Below are 18,557 nucleotides of genomic sequence, written 5' to 3'. Positions count from 1 at the left end.
TTAAGTATTGTTTATCACGATAAGCTCCAAGATATCAGTGATTTACAAAATAGAATTCTTAAATGTCATCCTTTTACTATCAACTGGCACACTGCCAAACCACAGAAGAAGGACAATTCTAACATTTATTAAAATGAAATGAAATACATAAGAAAAATTTTTATCTTTTTTGTAAATAAAGTTATTCAATAATATCCATTTAATCAATTATTAATTGATTAATCAATTTAATAATTAGTTGATTATTGCCTATATTGGCTGTTTTATTTTTTTGTTGTATTTAAATTGTATTTAAAGTTACTTTTTATTTATACAATTTTTCTTGTCTTAAAGAGACCTTTAAAGTAAATATATCACATAATGTGTGTTGCCATTTAAGATACCTGAGTTACAAACCCTGGTCCACCCAGGGTGGTTGAAATTCTATTTCTCATCAAAAGGTAAAGTAGTTGACCAAAACCTTATCCTTAAAGTTACAGTATTCTAACTGGAATGGTTTTAAGTTGTTGAAGGGTTTCTATACTTTTGACTTGCTTTGTATAATGAAGGAGGGATGTTATATTTTCTATTTATGTTGGGTTATAGAATGTAAGCTCAATATTGTTAGAAGTGGACTTACAGAATCACAGCACGAAGGAATATGGAAGCTTCTATCTGTGTGACATGATGCAGTGATGAATTGTGATGTTGCAATTACAACAGCGTTAAGACCTAAAAAATCCCTTTAGGAATAAGTAAATTACTTGATACATTCACATTCTCCATGTGTAAATAATACTGTGCACTGAAAAATCTGCTATCGGTTCTTAAAATGATAAACATAATCCACCAATGAAGTATTTCATACACTTTTTCCCACAAACTCGAAAATGTTGTGATTCTATTTTTCACACATTGAGAAAATTTTTAATGTAAACAATTTTCAAACTTTTTTTATAAATATAAAAAAGGTAATTGAACTTACCGGCAATAGGAGTAACGTCGGCAGATAATTTTGGTGTTAATGGCATTACAGTCATCGTTTTATTTATACTGTGAGCAGATAACAATTGTTGCGTGTTACCAGTACTACCACTAACATTAGCATTTGTTGTAACGGCCGAAACAGCAGCGACAGCAGCTGATGCCGACACTATTAATTCGTCTTCACTAATAGCAGGTGGTTTTGTTTTCGGCATAAGTGTTTTGACTCTTTTCTCACCATCATGAATGACCATATTATGCGATGGTGATAATGAACAAAAACTATCATCGCTTCCTGATTTCCTTGAATCTTTCTTTCTATTAGGCCTAAATTGATAAACAGTAAATTAATTTATAATCACAAAAAGTCATAAACTTCAAAAACTTACAAATTCATTAAAGAAACGATCCAAACATACCCTTGATCTTGCTATCATTTAAATAATTTATTATTCACAATTTAATCTAAAACTAAAATAACTAACCAATAATGTGTTAATAGTAAATTAATTCTTAATTTTGGTAAATTCAAGTTTATTTTTATAATTAAAAAAAAAAATTTAATAAACAATCTTCAAAAGTTTTTTAAAACATAAAAAAGATACTAATTGAACTTAACAACAATAGGAATAACATCAGCAGACAATTTTGGTGCTAATGGCATTAGAGGCATAGTTTCACAGGTAACAATTGTTGTAGGTAAAAATCTCAGTTTGTTTTGTCACTAAAAAACTTTAGCTAATTATGAAGACCAAAGTACTGCAGATCCTTTTCATTTTTTAAGGTTTAGAACAGAATAACAATTTTATGTTTCACGTAATATAACATGATGTTTCCATACCATCAAGTTTCAGATGCATGCGTTTAACTGGTCATTTGTAGAGATTGAATAGAGTAAACAGAATTTGGTATTTTATGAAAAACAAATGAAAATGAAGTTGAGTAAAGTGCTGTTTTAAAAGGTTTAACAATGACATAGTTAATTCCACATTAGGAATCTTCCCCTTCATTTTTGATAGTGAAAAAGTGGGCCACTGAATTTAAACATGGTGATACATCCATTCAAGATGATAAACTTCTGGAAAACCAAAATCTGCCTAGAGTGATGAATTCTTCACAAAAGTCTACAATGTCATATTAAACGATCATTGGCTGAAAGTACCTGAGCTTGCTGACATCACAAACATCTTGATATACCTCTACATTTTACACATCATTTTGGGTATGAAAAAGCTTTCCACTCGAAGTGTGCTGTGTTGTTAACAGTCCACCATTGTTAACAGTCCACCAAAATCTTATTTTACTGAACATTTTTCAAGGGTGTTAAGTTTTGGCTCCTAGTGTTTGCTGGATGAAGATTTATTTTAGATGATGAAGTCAAAGCTGTGAAAACGCTTATTTTGTAGAGTTGCATAAGGTTGCATTACACTAAGAGTATAAAAAAGGTAGAAAGTTGTTAATCTAAATGTATTGCATTGTAAAGAGTGTACGTTTAAAAAATAAAAAATCTTTTCTTTTTAGGCTGAGAACTTTCCAACCCTCTTAATACTAATGATCGTGCATTTAGTGTACAGAGTGAATTACAGGGTGATTCAAAGAAACGGGAAATTTAAAAAATTAAATAACTTTAATGAATAATTTTTTTTAGAAAATGAATTTTATTTCATGTAATTTTACAAATGTTGCCATTTTAGGATACATACATTTTAGTTTATATTTTAAAGATGACATCTGACAGGTGACCTCCTCTTCTACATAAACACTCACGAAGTCTCTTCGTTAAATTGTTCATGGTTTGACGTAACATCTCAACTGGAATTTCGGCAATTGCTTCTTGGATCTTTGCCTTCACTTCTTCCATTGTAGCAGGTCTACTGTGGAACACTTTGCTTTTAAGATACCCACAAAAAGTAATCGCAAGCTGAGAGATCAGGCGATCTGGGAGGCCATCTAATGTCACCGTTTCGTGAAATGATACGTTGTCCAAACAATCGGCGTACAGCTGCCATCGATATTCGTGCAGTATGGGACGTTGCTCAGTCTTGTTGAAATCAGGGTGTGTTAAGAATTGGTGGAAATCTCTTTCATTGTTCCACAACAAAGGTTTCAAGCACGGCTACGTAATGAGCCGACGTCACTGTAATCGCGAGACCGTTGTCATCCTCAAAAAAATAAGGGCCTATAATACCGTAAGATAACATAGCACACCACACTGTCACTTTCTGGCTGTGCAACCGACGCTGGTGTAGCTGCATAGGATTTTCTTGTGCCCAGTATCTGAAATTTTGCTCGTTAACAAATCCACTGAGGTGGAAATGCGCTTTGTTCACGAACTGTTCGTGAACAAACTCTTCGTTATCGTTTATCTTCTGAAGCATTACATTACAGAATTGTGCTCGCACAACTGCATCGTTCGGTTTCAGTTCCTGGACGATCTGCAACTTGTATGGATGGAATTGCAAGTCCTTCACTAACATTCTTCGAACACTTGAACTATGCGATTGTAAAGATGCTGAGAGACGACGGATTGACCGATGTGGACTTCGTGTGACAGCATCTTGTACAGCTTGAACATTCTGTGGTGTACGGACGGTTTGCTCACAGCCTGGAGGTTTCTTTTTCATTGCCGAACCAGTTTCCTCAAAATTAGATATCCATGTTTTAATCACATGTGCTGATGGAACACGGTCGTGCCGTCCCAGATTAAAATGACGGCAAAATTCTCTGCGCGCTCCCTCCACACTGTCATTGTTTTTGTAAAATCCTTTGATAGCAAATGCACGTTGCACACCACTCCAAGGATCCATGACAACTAAATGGCAGGTTAGGTTAGAGAGGCTGGCTCCACTTATCAAGTGATACCAATTACCCACGGCTACCAACACAACTTTTAAAATTTCCCGTTTTTTTTTAATCACCTGTATTATGGCAAACCAGTTAGCCTAGACAATCAGCCTAAGAGAAATTTGTTACCTTCAGTTCTTAATGTACTACTAAATAATACATACTACTATTACTATAGTAGTTTAAACTAATACATAGGTACTGAAATAAAAAAGTTTTTTTTTTAAATTGATTTTTATATTAATGCCAGGTATAGTTTTCTGGATATGCTTCTTTGTCTGAACATTATAATTATCTGTATGCCAGTGTTCAATTAATCAAAACTTAAATAAAAATTTGGAACAAAGATTTCATCTCAAGATTAAATATGGGTCTTTTCAAGACCCATATTACCTCTGTACTAATAATTATAGTATATATAAAATAAATTCAACTTGATCCACTCAAGTACAGAATTGAATATAATATGACACTCACCTTATTATTTCACACAATCTCTTCTCAAGTGCTTTCACAGCAACCCGCATCTTCAGTTGTAGATTTTTCCTTTTTTGTAAAATATTTAGTGTTATAGTTATAAGTGTTAATTGATTACTATAGTATTGGCTGGCCAAACACATGTATATTTTATTTTATTCAATTTTATAATACTAGACATATTTTTACACGTAATTTTTAATTTAAAAAATTTTATTTTTTTTGTTTTTTATTTTAATTTTTTATATATTTTAATTTATTATACTTTAATTTTTAATTTTGAGTTTAATATGTAATTTAATACTAAACATTTAAAAAAAAGGAAAGCATCTACAACTGAAGATGTGGGTTGCTGCAAAAGCGCTTTTTTAGAGATTGTATGAAAAAATAAGGTGAGTGTCATTTTATTCATTCCTGTACTTGGGTGGATCAAGTTTAATCTATTTTATAAATACAATATAAAAATATATATATATATATATATATATATATATATATATAAATCATAAACCAGATTCCAAAGAATTTTTGCTTTGTAAAATATTTTTTTTTTTTAACCAGATGGTCGCTTATGAAAAAGGCAAGTGATCATCTCCATACTAAAAGTACCAAAAATTCAATGTTAAGTGAATTTTGGCCAATAAATGTTAGCTGCAGTCAAAGTTTAATGCATATGGCCAGCACCCAAGATTCACAAACCTTTAAGTACATGCACATCTACAATTATGGTTATAAAGCCATACTTATTGCTGTCTTAACTTGCAATGCGTACATGTACACTCAATCTCTTTTGATAGTTTTCGAAGTGGCACAGACTCCTGAATTTTAATGACTTTTCAAACTATAACATCACAAAATCTATACATCTGTACAGACCAATCTGGGTACTTAAGACATTAACTTTTCCTATCTTGACATATATATATATATTTTACTGTAGAATTAAAAAAAGAAACACAATTAAATTTACAAAAACAACTTACGTCTTTAATGACGGCGGTGAAAGACCTTGTTGTTTTTTAGCCATTGTTTCCATTTCGATTAGACTAGATGTTGCTTTAGTACGACCAACAACAAAATCAAAACAATCCTCAGGATAATCTTTATTCATTTCACTATAATATGTACGTAAATCTTTACGTGATCTGAATTTACGTCCATTGGGGCTGCAAAACAGTTTATAATTTTCACTTATTTTTATCTTAATACACATAAATTAGTTTTCAACATTATCTATGCTTAATTTTATTATATTTATGGCTGAAAATTATAAACTGATGTATACAAAATTACTTTTTTCAATCTAAGACTTCTGAAACATACAGAACGAGGTAAAAAATATTTTTATATTTAATCGCCCCTATTATTATTATTATGCTTTTACGGCTAACATGGGACCACTTAAGTCAATTTTAGTTGGATCTTTTCTGAGAAAAGCGTGTTATTTTACTCTTCCGAGCTGCCCAGTATTTCTTCATCCATTCAGATCTTGCTTTCTTTTCTTCATCCGTAAACACCCTCTTCGTTGTATTTTGTCGTTTGTCTGTCTTTTGTTTAAATCTAATGCTTTTGTCTTTTAGCTTTGTAATTTTTCCAGTTTTATTCTGTAGGTCAATCAGGGAAATTCCCAATTCTTTCATATCTTCTCTAATTTCTTTGATCCATCCTACTTTACGCTTTTGGAACCAAAGCTTTTCAATGATATTTCTTGACAGTCTTGTTTCCGGTGTCCTTATGAGATGACCAAAGAAAGAGATTCTTTTTTTCCGCATAGTATCAGTAACAGGCTCTATTTCTCGATACACCACCTCATTTGGCACAATCCACCATTGGCTTTCTTTTTGGTGTTTTTTATTGATACACGTCCTGACAATTCTCCTCTCTATTTTCAGAATTTTTTCAATTCAGTTTTTCTGAGTGATTTTGAAAAGGGTCTCGCTTCCGTAGGTGACTACTGGCTGTACTACAGTTTTATAATGTTTAAGTTTTGTTTTAGCAGAAAGGCATTTTTTGTTATATGTTGACCAAGTTAATTTTTGGGATTTAATCATTTTATTTGTCCTGTTTTGCCATGTCACTTTTTCATTTAAATTATAAGTTATTTCCCCTAGATATTTAAATTGTTTTACTATTTTAATTTTCTGATTGTTTACCGTAATGTGCTCTATTACCAGAGGATCTATGGCCATTAGTTCAGTTTTTTCGAAAGAGATATGAAGTCCTATCTTTTGTGCTAGGTTTTGAAGGCTCATGATTTGTGTTTTGGCTTCTTGAATATTATTTGCTAAAAGAGCGAGGTCATCTGCAAATCCTAGGCAATTTAGTGTGATGGAGTTTTTCTTAGTACCCATTTTTATATTTTTGGGATTTATTTCATACCATTTTCTCATGACAAATTCGAGGGCACAGTTAAAAAGGAGTGGTGGTGGCCGTCTCCTTGCCTCAATCCAGTTTTTATGTAGAAGGGTTGAGAGAGTTCACCTCTGAATTTCACTCTGGACTGGGTATTGGTTAAAGTTAATTTTATCATGTTTACGAGTTTAGGGTGAAGGCCCAGGTTTCTCAGAATATTCAGCATGGATGGTCGGTGTATACAATCATAGGCTCTTTTAAAGTCGACGAAGGTGATTATTAGTTGTTTTTTCCGTCTTTTATATAAGTCCATCATAAGTTTTAGGGATATTATTTGCTCCGGGCAACCTCTCCATGGCCTAAATCCCCCTTGGTATTCCCCAAGTTCCAGTTCAAGTTGGTCTTTGCATCGGTTGTATATGATTCTCGACAGGATTTTGTATGTACAATCCAGGAGAGATATGCCTCTGTAGTTTTCTGGATTAGTTTTATCCCCTTTTTTATGTAATGAATGAATGAGGGCTGTGGTCCAGTGTTCTGGAAGTTTTTCTTCGTTCCATATTTTCACGAGGCATAGATGTAGGGAAGTTTTGACTGAATAAACTGATGAATGTTTCCAGAGTTCTGCGAAAAGCTGGTCTTCTCCGCTTGCATTGTAGTTTTTTATTTCATTTAAGGCTGCGAGAACTTCTTGAATTGTTGGCGGGTTGATATTTACCGGTGATGTTTTAACTGGAGTTTCAGTGTCAATCTCAAAAAGCTCTGGGGAGTCGTCACAGTTGAGTCTATTGAAGGTTTCTGCCAAAATTTCAGCATTTTCTTTATTGGTGTGGGCCATATTTCCTTTTTTTCCTCTCAGCATAAGGGTGGGTGGTTCAAATCTTTGAAGAGCCTGACCAAAAATTTTATAATAAGTCTCGGGAGTTAGTTTTCTTGGAACTTTCTTCTATTTGCTGAATCAAGTTTTTTTGGGCTTGTCGTTTGGTTCCTCTTATAATTTTCTGAGTTATTTTCCTTTGTTTGGTGAATTCATGGTTAGATTCTTCAGTTTTCTGCGTTTGGTGGTTGATCCAAGCCCGGTGTCGGTCTTTGAATGCTTTGTCACATTCTTCATTCCACCATTGGTGTTTTTTCTTGGGTTTATAGGGGCTAGTTCTTCAGCTATTTCTTTCAGTTGGGATGTCAGTTCTTTTAAATTATTAGTTAATTTGATTTTTTTTGTTGTTTCTTCAAAGATGGCATTGTTTATTAATTTATGTGGATCATAAGCTCTTTTGTTTTTAGGTTGGGATTTTTTCTTTTTATGCGGGGTGAATTTTATTTTAACTTTAATTAAGTAATGGTCCGATCCAGTATCTGTTCCTCTCAAGACTTTTACATTATAAATCTCCTTGTGATAATAACAGTCCATGCAAACATGATCGAGTTGCCATTCTCCTTTTTTCCAATCTGGGTGTTTCCAAGTCTTCAATTTGTTTGGTTTTCTCATAAAATAGGTGGATTTTGAGATCATATTATGGTTTCTGCAAAATTCGACAAGTCTTTGGCCGTTCTTGTTAGTTTTCTTCTGGGCAGGCCATTTTCCGATAATATCACAATATCTTCGTTCTTTACCAAGTTGGGCATTAAAGTCCCCTATTAAAATCTTGGTGTGGGTCTTATTTATGTTGTTTGCAGTTTGGTCAAGAAGTTCCCAGAATTTGTCCATCTCTTCTCTATCTTTTTTAAGATTGTTTTTGTCATTGGTGGGAGCATGGACATTTATATTTATTGGCTGATTTTAGGGTTAAGGTTGAAATCCTGGGGGTGTAAGACTTAAATTCTACGACTGAGTCAATTATTTTAAGATTGATTGCAAATCCTGTTCCGAACTGTGGGCAATTCTTCATCACACGTTTCCCGGGGATTCCTTTGTAAATTCTGTAACCCTGAGATTCAAACGGCTCTCGATCGGTGTTTCTCATTTCTTGAAGTCCTGCGATTAGGATTTTTTGTTTGTCCATTATGTCTGTTAGAGTTTTTAGTTTGCCGGGTTGAGTTAGAGAATTAATGTTGTGAGTGGCAATGTAGTTTATTTGCTTGTGTTTTATCCTCAATTTTAAAGTTGTGTTGTTTTTGGGTGTTTCCAAACGCTCCGATTCATTGTTATCTTTTAAGCAGCTGCCCACCGGATCCGAGTGCAGCCTTCTCTGGTATTTACCAGACGGTGGATTTTTTCTTAAAAGACCTTCCATATTTGACTTTCAAAGGCAAGTCAGCCTTGGGTGGGAATAAATTCCCGAGTTACAACTCTGGATGTGATCCAGAGAGGTGATTCCGATTTAGTTCACCAGTAGAAATCTCCACGTTTCTAACTGGTTATCCAGACGAACCAACGTGGAGGCGCAAACCGATTTTCTTAATTCAGATATTAAGTATGGAGAAAGTTTAATCGGTTCCGGAATCATTTCATCCAAAATCACCCCTATATATTAGAATAATTTGTTCAATATTCAACACAAAATTTCCATACAGTATTGTATTATGAATTCCAAATTAATCACAATTATTTTCATCTTTGGTCTGTACTTTAATATACATCTGAATATACATTTAATCTACCTAGTTTTTTTGTTTTTTCTTTATTAGTATGTGTATGTGATGATTTTTTATGGAATTAGTAATGTCATGACTCTATTCTCAAAATTCACTTCAAAAACAGAGAGAAATTTATAATTATACATTATCATTAAAACCAGGACTATTCTCAAGTGTACTTTTACATGGAATTATCAATTTTCTTTCACTTCAAAAACAATTAAGCAAAATTACATAAAATCACACCCCAATAAAGAAGACTTTTCAATTTGATTGACTAAAAGTTTTTGCATCATTAATATAAATCTTATAAAATTAATTACAATTAAATTTTTAAAGCAAAATTTTATCAGCTTAAAATCCTTTTAAGTCAAGTATTAACAAACAACCTAAAAATCATTTCTTGATTTAGTTCCAAATCAAAATTTAAATATTTTGTTTCACAGCCCAACTGTAATAAGAGAATAACAGATAACTGCATTGCATTTTAAATGCCACATCTCTTAAGTCAGATGATGTCATTAATTGAATCCAACATTGGTAATAAACTATCAATCTAAGCCATGTTAAGTATGTATGTTTTCATAATCTTATTATCAAACTAATTTGTTTTTTCAGAGTTTAAGATAATTCATTTTATTCTTATTGGAATATGATATATTATATTCTTATTGGAGAATGATATTTGTTAGATTAACTGTATGAAAAACTGTTGGAATTAGGTTGTATAAAATAGTTAATCAAATTATAATAGTTAATATTCAGCTATTGATACGTCGATGTGTACCATTTAACTACTATATACGACAAATTATTTATCTTTTTCTTATCTGTTACACAGCGTTGCCAATAAAATAAAGATTAATAAAACATTACATGATTAATTTTTTACATATTCAACAAAATCAAATTTAAAAAATCACATCTATTTGGACTGAAGTGGTAAATAACAGCATCAAAATGGGATAATACCAATACTTTTTTTAAACTGCTTTATTAAAAACTGTGCCACTGTATTCCAACAGCACACTTCATAAATCTGATAACGAATTTCTTCTTGGTTCATATTTTGCATCAGGTTCCTTGAATTTAACATTTCAACATAAAAATGATTTTCCTTTCTAAAAATATAAACAGTAATTTGCTAAAACATGATGGATGTCACTGAAATTCTTACAAATTGCATTAGCAAACAGTACTTACTTTACTTACTTTAACAGTACTTTCTAAATACACCTGATATTTAAATATTTTTAAAAAAGTAATCACTGCATTCTTACAAGCTAGTAATATATTAAATAAATCTAATAATATAATAATTATTCTACTCACTTTACTAGAAGGACATCCCACTTTGAGCTATTTTTCCTAATAATTGTATGTTTTGTCCAACCAGGAGGTAATTTTTTATCGGGAATTATAATAGACTGCCTCATTTTTCCTGAAAAGAAGAAAAAATATTTTTATTAGATTTTATATGATTTTATATCTTTATCTAGATTTTATCTAGATTATATCTAGATTGTGATACAAAAATCAAACCTCATTGACTATTTCTACCCTACTAATATTTCTGTTAAAATACATCAAAAGAAAATAACACGGTGAATTTTATAATTAAAAACAAAATTTATGCAAAGATCGTTCAGGAAGTTCTCAGCCTGACAAAGAAAACACAGGATTTTTTTATTACTATATTGACACATTATGAAAACAACAATTTTTTTAATACCCTGATTATAATACGTTTTGTCCTACTCTGCAAATTAAGTTATCCAAGCTTTAACCTCATCATTTGAAGCAAAACATTTTTGTCCAGCAAAGCATTTATTTAGGTTTGGAAAAAGAAGCTAACATACATTCTTGAGAATTGTTCAGTCAAATACATTTTTCATCAATAATTAACAAACGCATATTAAAGATATTATTAAAGAATAATGTGAAATAGATAATGAGAATGAAATTTTTGCCAGAGTTGTTTTTATATGAAACATATGTTTACATAAGAATAATCATACCATGAATGAATTTTAAGATATGGCTTTAAACTTTATATTAATTTATTCAGAATAGACCAAAAAAATGCACATATTTTGTTGGGCATGCAATGCAATTTCCAAAAAAATTTATAAAAAATAAAAAATATTCTCCTTAGAGAAAAATTAGTTTTTTTTCATTTTCAGCTCCATCAGAGATGTAGAAAAAAATATTTACACAGTATCAACTAGTCCACTACAAAGAACAAAATATTTTTTACCTACACACAACTATTTTAATATGCAATATTAAATTTCAAAAAGATTTAAAAAAATCCTAAACCACTGTTAACCATAATTCATGCAACGTATTACCACTTACAGGTGAATGCAACCTAAATTACCCATTCATTATAATAAAAAAATATGAACATATAAATGTTAAAATTAAAAGCACTAATAGTTGTTTACTGTAATAACAAAAAAAAAAAAAAAACTAATTGCACTGTTTATAAATAGAACGCAAATGACAGCATGTCATTGTTTGTTAACAAACAAGCAAAGCCAAGAAAATTTATGGAGTTGCCAACACAACAGATTGGCCAACACAGGATTTAGTTATGTTTTATTTAATTAAACTGAGTTATATATGCTTCTGAAAGTGAATTTTTCATTTACAAAAAATATTTTTCACAACACAATTTATTTATAAACAGTTAATTTGTATTTTTAATTTAAAAAAGAGCATTTTTAAAATGTCTATAACAGACACTGGCAATTTTCACATAATTTACAAATGTCCATTTGATTAGATGTAGGCACTAAAAGGGTAGAAAAGCAAACAGATTGATTTTTATAAAAAATCTATGACCAACAAAATGGCAAACAAGAATTAATATAATTCAATATAACATTTTAAAAAAGAAATAAAATAGATGTAATGAATAATGAGAAAAAATAAGAAAAAATGTAAAATAACAAGAAAAAAATGGATAAATTCTATATTCAAATAAATATTTACATTTAAGTAAGTTACACCTTTAACTGAGGAGGATTGCAGAGATCCCATCAAAATCTACCAATGATTAAATATAACTTAATATTCAGAGAAATATGTCACATTTCATAAATTTAAAAACTTAATAATTTCAGTCTCATCAATGCTGCCAATTTTTATAAGCTAGTTCTCTAGTAATATGTAACACAAAGTCACATATAACAAACATGACTCAAGGAAAATATGATGAACTGTAATACGGTGGTTATCTAAGGATGCATCAGAGCATCACCAAATGATGAGGATCTATGCATTAAGCTGGTGTACCCAAATGTAAATGTCTAAGGAATACTTCTCACTCCACTATCTTACACTAAAAATTTGTGTGGTAATGTTAGCATTAATATGATGTAGCTTATCGGAAGAAAAAGATTTGTCTGTTAAACAATTGAAATGTATTCAGAAGCAATCTTAAATATTGAATACCTACACATCTGAACAATATTTTACTTATGCGTAATGCTGGCTACTTATATAATTTTGTTAGAAATAATAAATTTCAATTAAATTAAATTGCTAAATAATATAAGTTCTTATGATGCAAAGAATGAACTGGTAAAAATCAATCTGGTTCCATTCTGATATTCTTAAGCACATTTGATTAGTCCCGTACTTTAGTTTCATTATAAATATGCAATTACATCAGGTGAAGTAAGTTACCAATGCAATTATTCAGTAAGCTGTATTCAGTAAAGAACCAGTCTATTTTCTATTAAAGTACCTTAAGAACAACAGTATAATAATCTCAGATTTTTTATTTCAAGTACATTATACTATATGTTTATCAAAACTTTGTCAGTCAACACACACATGCAGAGGAAGGCTGCTAATTTTTGCAGAGGTCGCAACAATTACTGTAGGAGAAAAGGGATTACAAAAAATTAAATTATATTAAATATTAATATATTAATATAAAAAATTATTAATAAAAAGTATTAAATATTAATATATTTAATATTAATTAAATTAAATTAAAGGTAGTACACAAAACTACGAAATCCACTGAATATATTTTTATTTTATTTTATTTCTAATAAATCCTTACTCTTCATTTCCCATGTTTACTTTCTAGGATTAGGTATAATTCTTTCCAACATCCAACACTTTGTACTCAAAAAAAAACTCCTTCCCTTATAGTCCATGTTTTCAATTATGCACCACTTATCATGCTTATTTGCTATTCTTAGTATCAAATATTAGAAAATATATAACTTACCATCTCCTCCATCAATAAATACAGGTTTTGCACCTTCTGGTATACCTCCGTTCCATCTTTCAGGGTCATCATCATCATCTGCTTTTCTCCTCGTAACTATTTTCCAACTTTTATTACTCTTTTTTGCATCTAGTTTCTGTTTAAAAATAAAATCATAAAATTTAATAAACCAAAAGTTTAACATTTCAATTTAATTCTTAAAAACAAATCAAATTAAGAAAGAAATGACTGGCATGGTCAATGAAATCATATTTTTACATAATTTAAAATTCCAATGTTAAACAAAATTGGCAATTTGTTTCTAGCTGTGTACTATATAAAATATAAATAACACTATAAACAGTTATTTCTAATCATTCCTCACATGATTAAGTAAATTATTACATTTGATTTTAAAATCTTAGTTAAAGATATTGAACTTTAAAAAACAGTGTTATATTATTAAATTTAAAAAAATTAAAATCAAATAATACAATCAGACACTACTACTGTCATTATTTACGTAGGTATGAAATTTACCTATGTAAATACATAATGTAAATTTTTGTATTTACATTGTCAAAAGTTTACATATTTATCATGCGGTAATTATTTAGGAAGATAATATTTTTACAAAAGATTTTAAATGTGAGTGTCCTGTACAGAAATGCACGTTTGTGCTCAAATGATCATATTAAAGCCACCTGATGCAAACTGTTGTTGTCAATCCCATCAATTTCTTGTTGAATGTTTGCCTGTAAGTTCATTGATAGTATGTGGATTTGATTTTATTACTATGTACTCTAAACAATATCTTCTGTCTGAAACAATTTTTGATATGACCAACCCTTATGGCAAGGGATAGCCAAAATGTTGTTGAAATTGTATGATGGGGCTTGTCATATGCTAAACATGTGAAACTTATTTTCACATGCAACCATTGTTGTATTGAGTAAATTTGAAGTTTTTCTTAACTTTAAGGTGGAAATTTGAAATCTTTTTTCAATTTTTTTAAAAATTTAATTATATTGACTTATTAATAAATTATTAACCTGTGATAAAACAAGTTTTACAATAAATAATTCAATAAAAATAAATAAAAAAATCAGAAGTTATTAGTAAAATAACATTTTATGTACTTCTCAATTAAAAAAAAAAAAGGAAATGAAGTCTGATTCGAACCGATGTACCTTCTACTTGTAAGAGCAAAATATTTCATTAATTAAAATGTTATTTTGCTATAACTCTGGAACCAATTAAAATAAGTTGAAAAACTCTCAATGAGGGCTTACACTGCAGTTAAGAAAAACTCCAAAATCCAAATGTTCTGGATTTTGAGCTTTATTGGACATTTTTGGTCAAGTTGATATCAATCAAAAGGGGATGTTACAACATCTTAATCCAAAATTTCAACATTCTATGCCTAATCGTTTTTAAGTTACATGAGATACATATGCACACACATATGTGCAGATGTCATGCCAAAAATGGTCAAAATGGATTCAGAAACGGTCAAATGGAAATTTCTGTTGAAATCTGAAAACCAAAATTTTTCACAATCGCTATCCTATATTTTGTACAAGGATGTAAAAATCAATACATAAAGTTAATTATTTTCATTGCTCCCAACTTATTTTTATTGGTAACTGGTCTCTGGTTATTGAATCACTGCTGTTAACAATTCAATTTCGCGGATCTTGACGAGTAGCCGGCTTAACTGGTAAACCCACTGGCTTGGTCTAGTAGTTAACTTGTCACCACAAATCACCTGATTTTGAAGTTGAGAGTTCTAAGGTTCAAATCCTAGCAAAGGCAAGAATAACATTTTTACAGATTTGAATACTAGATAGTGGATACCAGTGTTCTTTGGTGACTGGGATTCAATTAACCACACATCTCAGCAATGTGTCGACCTGAGAGTATACAAGACTACAACTTCATTTATATTCATACATAATACCCTAATTCATCCTCTGAAGTAATACTTTGTGGTAGTTCCAGAAGCTAAACAGAAAAGAAAGATAATAACTCTAAAGTAAAAGGTTACTTTATATATATTTGTTGTTGTTTATATTCTAATGTCGACATATTACAAAATAGAATTATAAATGAGTGTTCCGGTCTAAAGTAATTAAAAAATATTATTACATTTGCTATTTAAAAATTAAAGAAATTAAGCATTTTATTTAATAGAATGTAATAATATTAAAAATGTCATCTTATAAAAACAATTATAAAAAAATACAAATACATGTGTAATGACAACAAGCTTATAATCAATTATAATATGAAAAACAAATTTAAATTTGACACTATATTATAATACAATACAAATAGAATAGGGCAGCTTACACTTTAATATCAGCGCATCACTTTATATTTAATGACTTGAAAATGATGACGTGATATTTAATAATTAAAGGTCCGATATGTTTACTGTTATTAACAGGTCATCGTTTTAAATCGATGGTCATGGTCATCCCATGGTCATCGGACCATGGGAATGGAAATGGAGGGACTTTTTCGAAAAAAAAATATCGCTATAACTTTCTTATTAAGTAAAATATTGAATTTGTTTAAAGTTCTTACTATTCTTTGGTTAATGGCCTAAAATGTATTTCAGTAAATTTTTTTGTTATCAACCATTGGCCCAGGGGGTGTAAAAAATGGGGTTTTGAAGACAAAAACATCATAACTCCTTTAATAAGCAGAGTATCGAATCTGTTTAAAGCGGTTGTTAGTTCTCTAAACATTACCTAAAACTTTTGTCTAAAACAATTTTTGATGACCCACCCTTACGGCAAGGGATGACCAAAATTTTGCTGGAATTAAGAAGATGGGCTTGTCGTATGATTAACATGTGAAACTTGTATTGAGTAAATTTGAAGTTTTTCTTAATTTTAAGGTGGAAATCTTTTTTATCCCCTACTTAGCACCTGTGAAATCTACCTATCCCTTCTGGTGTACCGAACTTTTTATTTTTACCATTTTTCTTGTCTTAAAAATACCTTAAAAATGTATTATCACACAAAGGGTGTTACCGTCTAAAATAATTGAGTTACTTGGGCCAACCCCCCCAAAAAGGGGTTGAAAAAAAGGTAAAAGGTAAAGTAGCCGACAGATACCTTATCCTGAAAGTTTCAATATTCTATCTAGAATGGTTTTAAAGTAATTGAGCTTTATTTATCTACATATCACAATTTTCAATAGAAGATAGTCGTGGAACTCAAAGGAAAAAATTGACAAAATTGTATACCTAATTTACCAGCAGTAAAGTGTTGTTTGGAGTGTGGTAGCACTTGGTTCTGAATCAATGAAAGTCAGATATAAGGGAAGCAAATACTTTTCAAATACAATCAAAGAAAAATGGTTGGAGGAAGTGAAATCCATGGACAAAATGGGAAGGGAGGATTATGTTAAGGAGTAGAAAAATTTGATGAAAACATTTTTGGTTTGGGTATAAATCACAAAAGATCATTAATTTAAAATGAAAAGACAATGGGAAAGAAGAACTAAAATGTTTACAGACATAAAGAGAATTGTAAAGAAATGAAAAAATATGTTAATAAAAGAAAAAAATTGAGGGCATTCAATTGAAAGAAAAGATTTACCAATAATGAAGAAAAAATCCAGGGCAACAAATTTTTCTCCAGCCTGATGGTCCTTCTACATTTTTTTTTACCATAATTCTCTGAAAACAAATTTGTGGAAAATTTTTCTATGCTTGATCTCAAACTTTCATTCTTTCAACGCAATAAAACATTAACTGCTACTTCATCTACTATTCTATAAAAAAAAAATTAACACTATATAAATTATACTGTACCTTTAATGACTTTTTCAAACGCCTTCCTTTCTTTTTAATTGAATCACCACTATTAGTAGATGAAAATGAATCTCGCATAAATATATTTTCTAAATTATTATTATCAGATGAAACATTGTTTAATGATCCATTATTATTTGACAAACCAAAGTTACTCTCCTTAGTATTTAAATTACTGGTGTCACTGGAAACTTCATGATGTTCACGACTTACAACTTCATTATTATCATTGACCAATTCACCAACAACACTATCGGCAGCAGGTCTTTGTAACATCTGATCCGTTCTAATAATTGGAGGTAACGATGATGGTGGCGATGATGATGACGACGATGATGGTGGTGGATTAACATTATCCACATCAGCAACAGATGATGGAATTAATTTACTTCGATTTTTTATTTTATTACTACCACCACCTTTATTTCTATTTGTATTAAGATCAGTTTTATATATACGTCCACGTGGTTTAATTTTTGGAAAAGATGATAAACGAGGTGCAGCACTTGTAATACCCCCGAAACTCGTCTTTAACTTTGGTATACGACCACGTTTACTAATACGACGTACAGTTGATAAAGATGGACTTGCTGAAATGTTATCTTTATTAACACTCCTACCAGTCTGTGTATTCGATGATCTTTGATAACCAGAAGTAGCACTGTGATAATCATCAGGTTTAATGATCAATGCGGAAGTATCAAATCCAGTAAATTCTTGTTCAGAATTTGAATCTTTATCTTTTTCAATATTACTAACTTCGTCGATCATACTTACTGTTGTAAGATCAGACTTAATTTTATCCTCTTTCTCATCAACTTCTGTTTCTGAAATGTTTTCTAGTTTAACATCTGCATTATTTACACTATTGTCACTTTTACCTTCTACTTGATTTTTACTATCATTATCGGTTTTTACATTTGATTCTTTACTTAAGCTCTCTTTCTCTTTTTCAATTTTAACCAAATTATTTTTACTTTTAAAAATGGTATCTCGATTATTACCAATTTTATTAGAAGCAGGAAAACTAGAAGACTGATTGTGAGAGTTAGTAGGCTGTCTCTGTCTTCGTCGTCTACGAGATGATATTTCAGGTGAAGTATCTGAACACGATTGTGATGATAAAATTTCATCTACTCTTCTTCTTTTACCAGACTGTAATAATTCAACAACATTCAATCGACGTTTCTTTTGTCGTCTTTCTTCTTTTGTTCCAATATTTCTAACATCTAAATCAGCACCGATCGGTGGTGCCCTTGGTATTTCTTTAGGCATCTGAAATAAAGAAAA

The 18,557-nt window shown here is 30.5% G+C and overlaps 1 protein-coding gene across 2 annotated transcripts in view; it reads right to left on the bottom strand.

Annotated features, from left to right (window-relative positions):
* LOC142333451 (uncharacterized) overlaps window positions 1-18,557 on the bottom strand; it is a 98,071-nt gene that overhangs the window by 52,281 nt on the left and 27,233 nt on the right. For both annotated transcript variants that reach the window (XM_075380561.1, XM_075380562.1), the window contains exons 5-9: window positions 17,268-18,542; window positions 13,463-13,598; window positions 10,546-10,654; window positions 5,268-5,450; window positions 965-1,290 (exon numbers count right to left, since the gene is read on the bottom strand). In XM_075380561.1, coding sequence (XP_075236676.1) covers window positions 965-1,290; window positions 5,268-5,450; window positions 10,546-10,654; window positions 13,463-13,598; window positions 17,268-18,542 — 2,029 coding nt within the window. The remainder of the gene's footprint in view (window positions 1-964; window positions 1,291-5,267; window positions 5,451-10,545; window positions 10,655-13,462; window positions 13,599-17,267; window positions 18,543-18,557) is intronic.

Source organism: Lycorma delicatula, chromosome 12 (assembly GCF_047948215.1).
Source record: "Lycorma delicatula isolate Av1 chromosome 12, ASM4794821v1, whole genome shotgun sequence".
NCBI classification, from domain to species: domain Eukaryota; kingdom Metazoa; phylum Arthropoda; class Insecta; order Hemiptera; family Fulgoridae; genus Lycorma; species Lycorma delicatula.
This window is presented reverse-complemented; position numbering and strand designations above follow the sequence as displayed.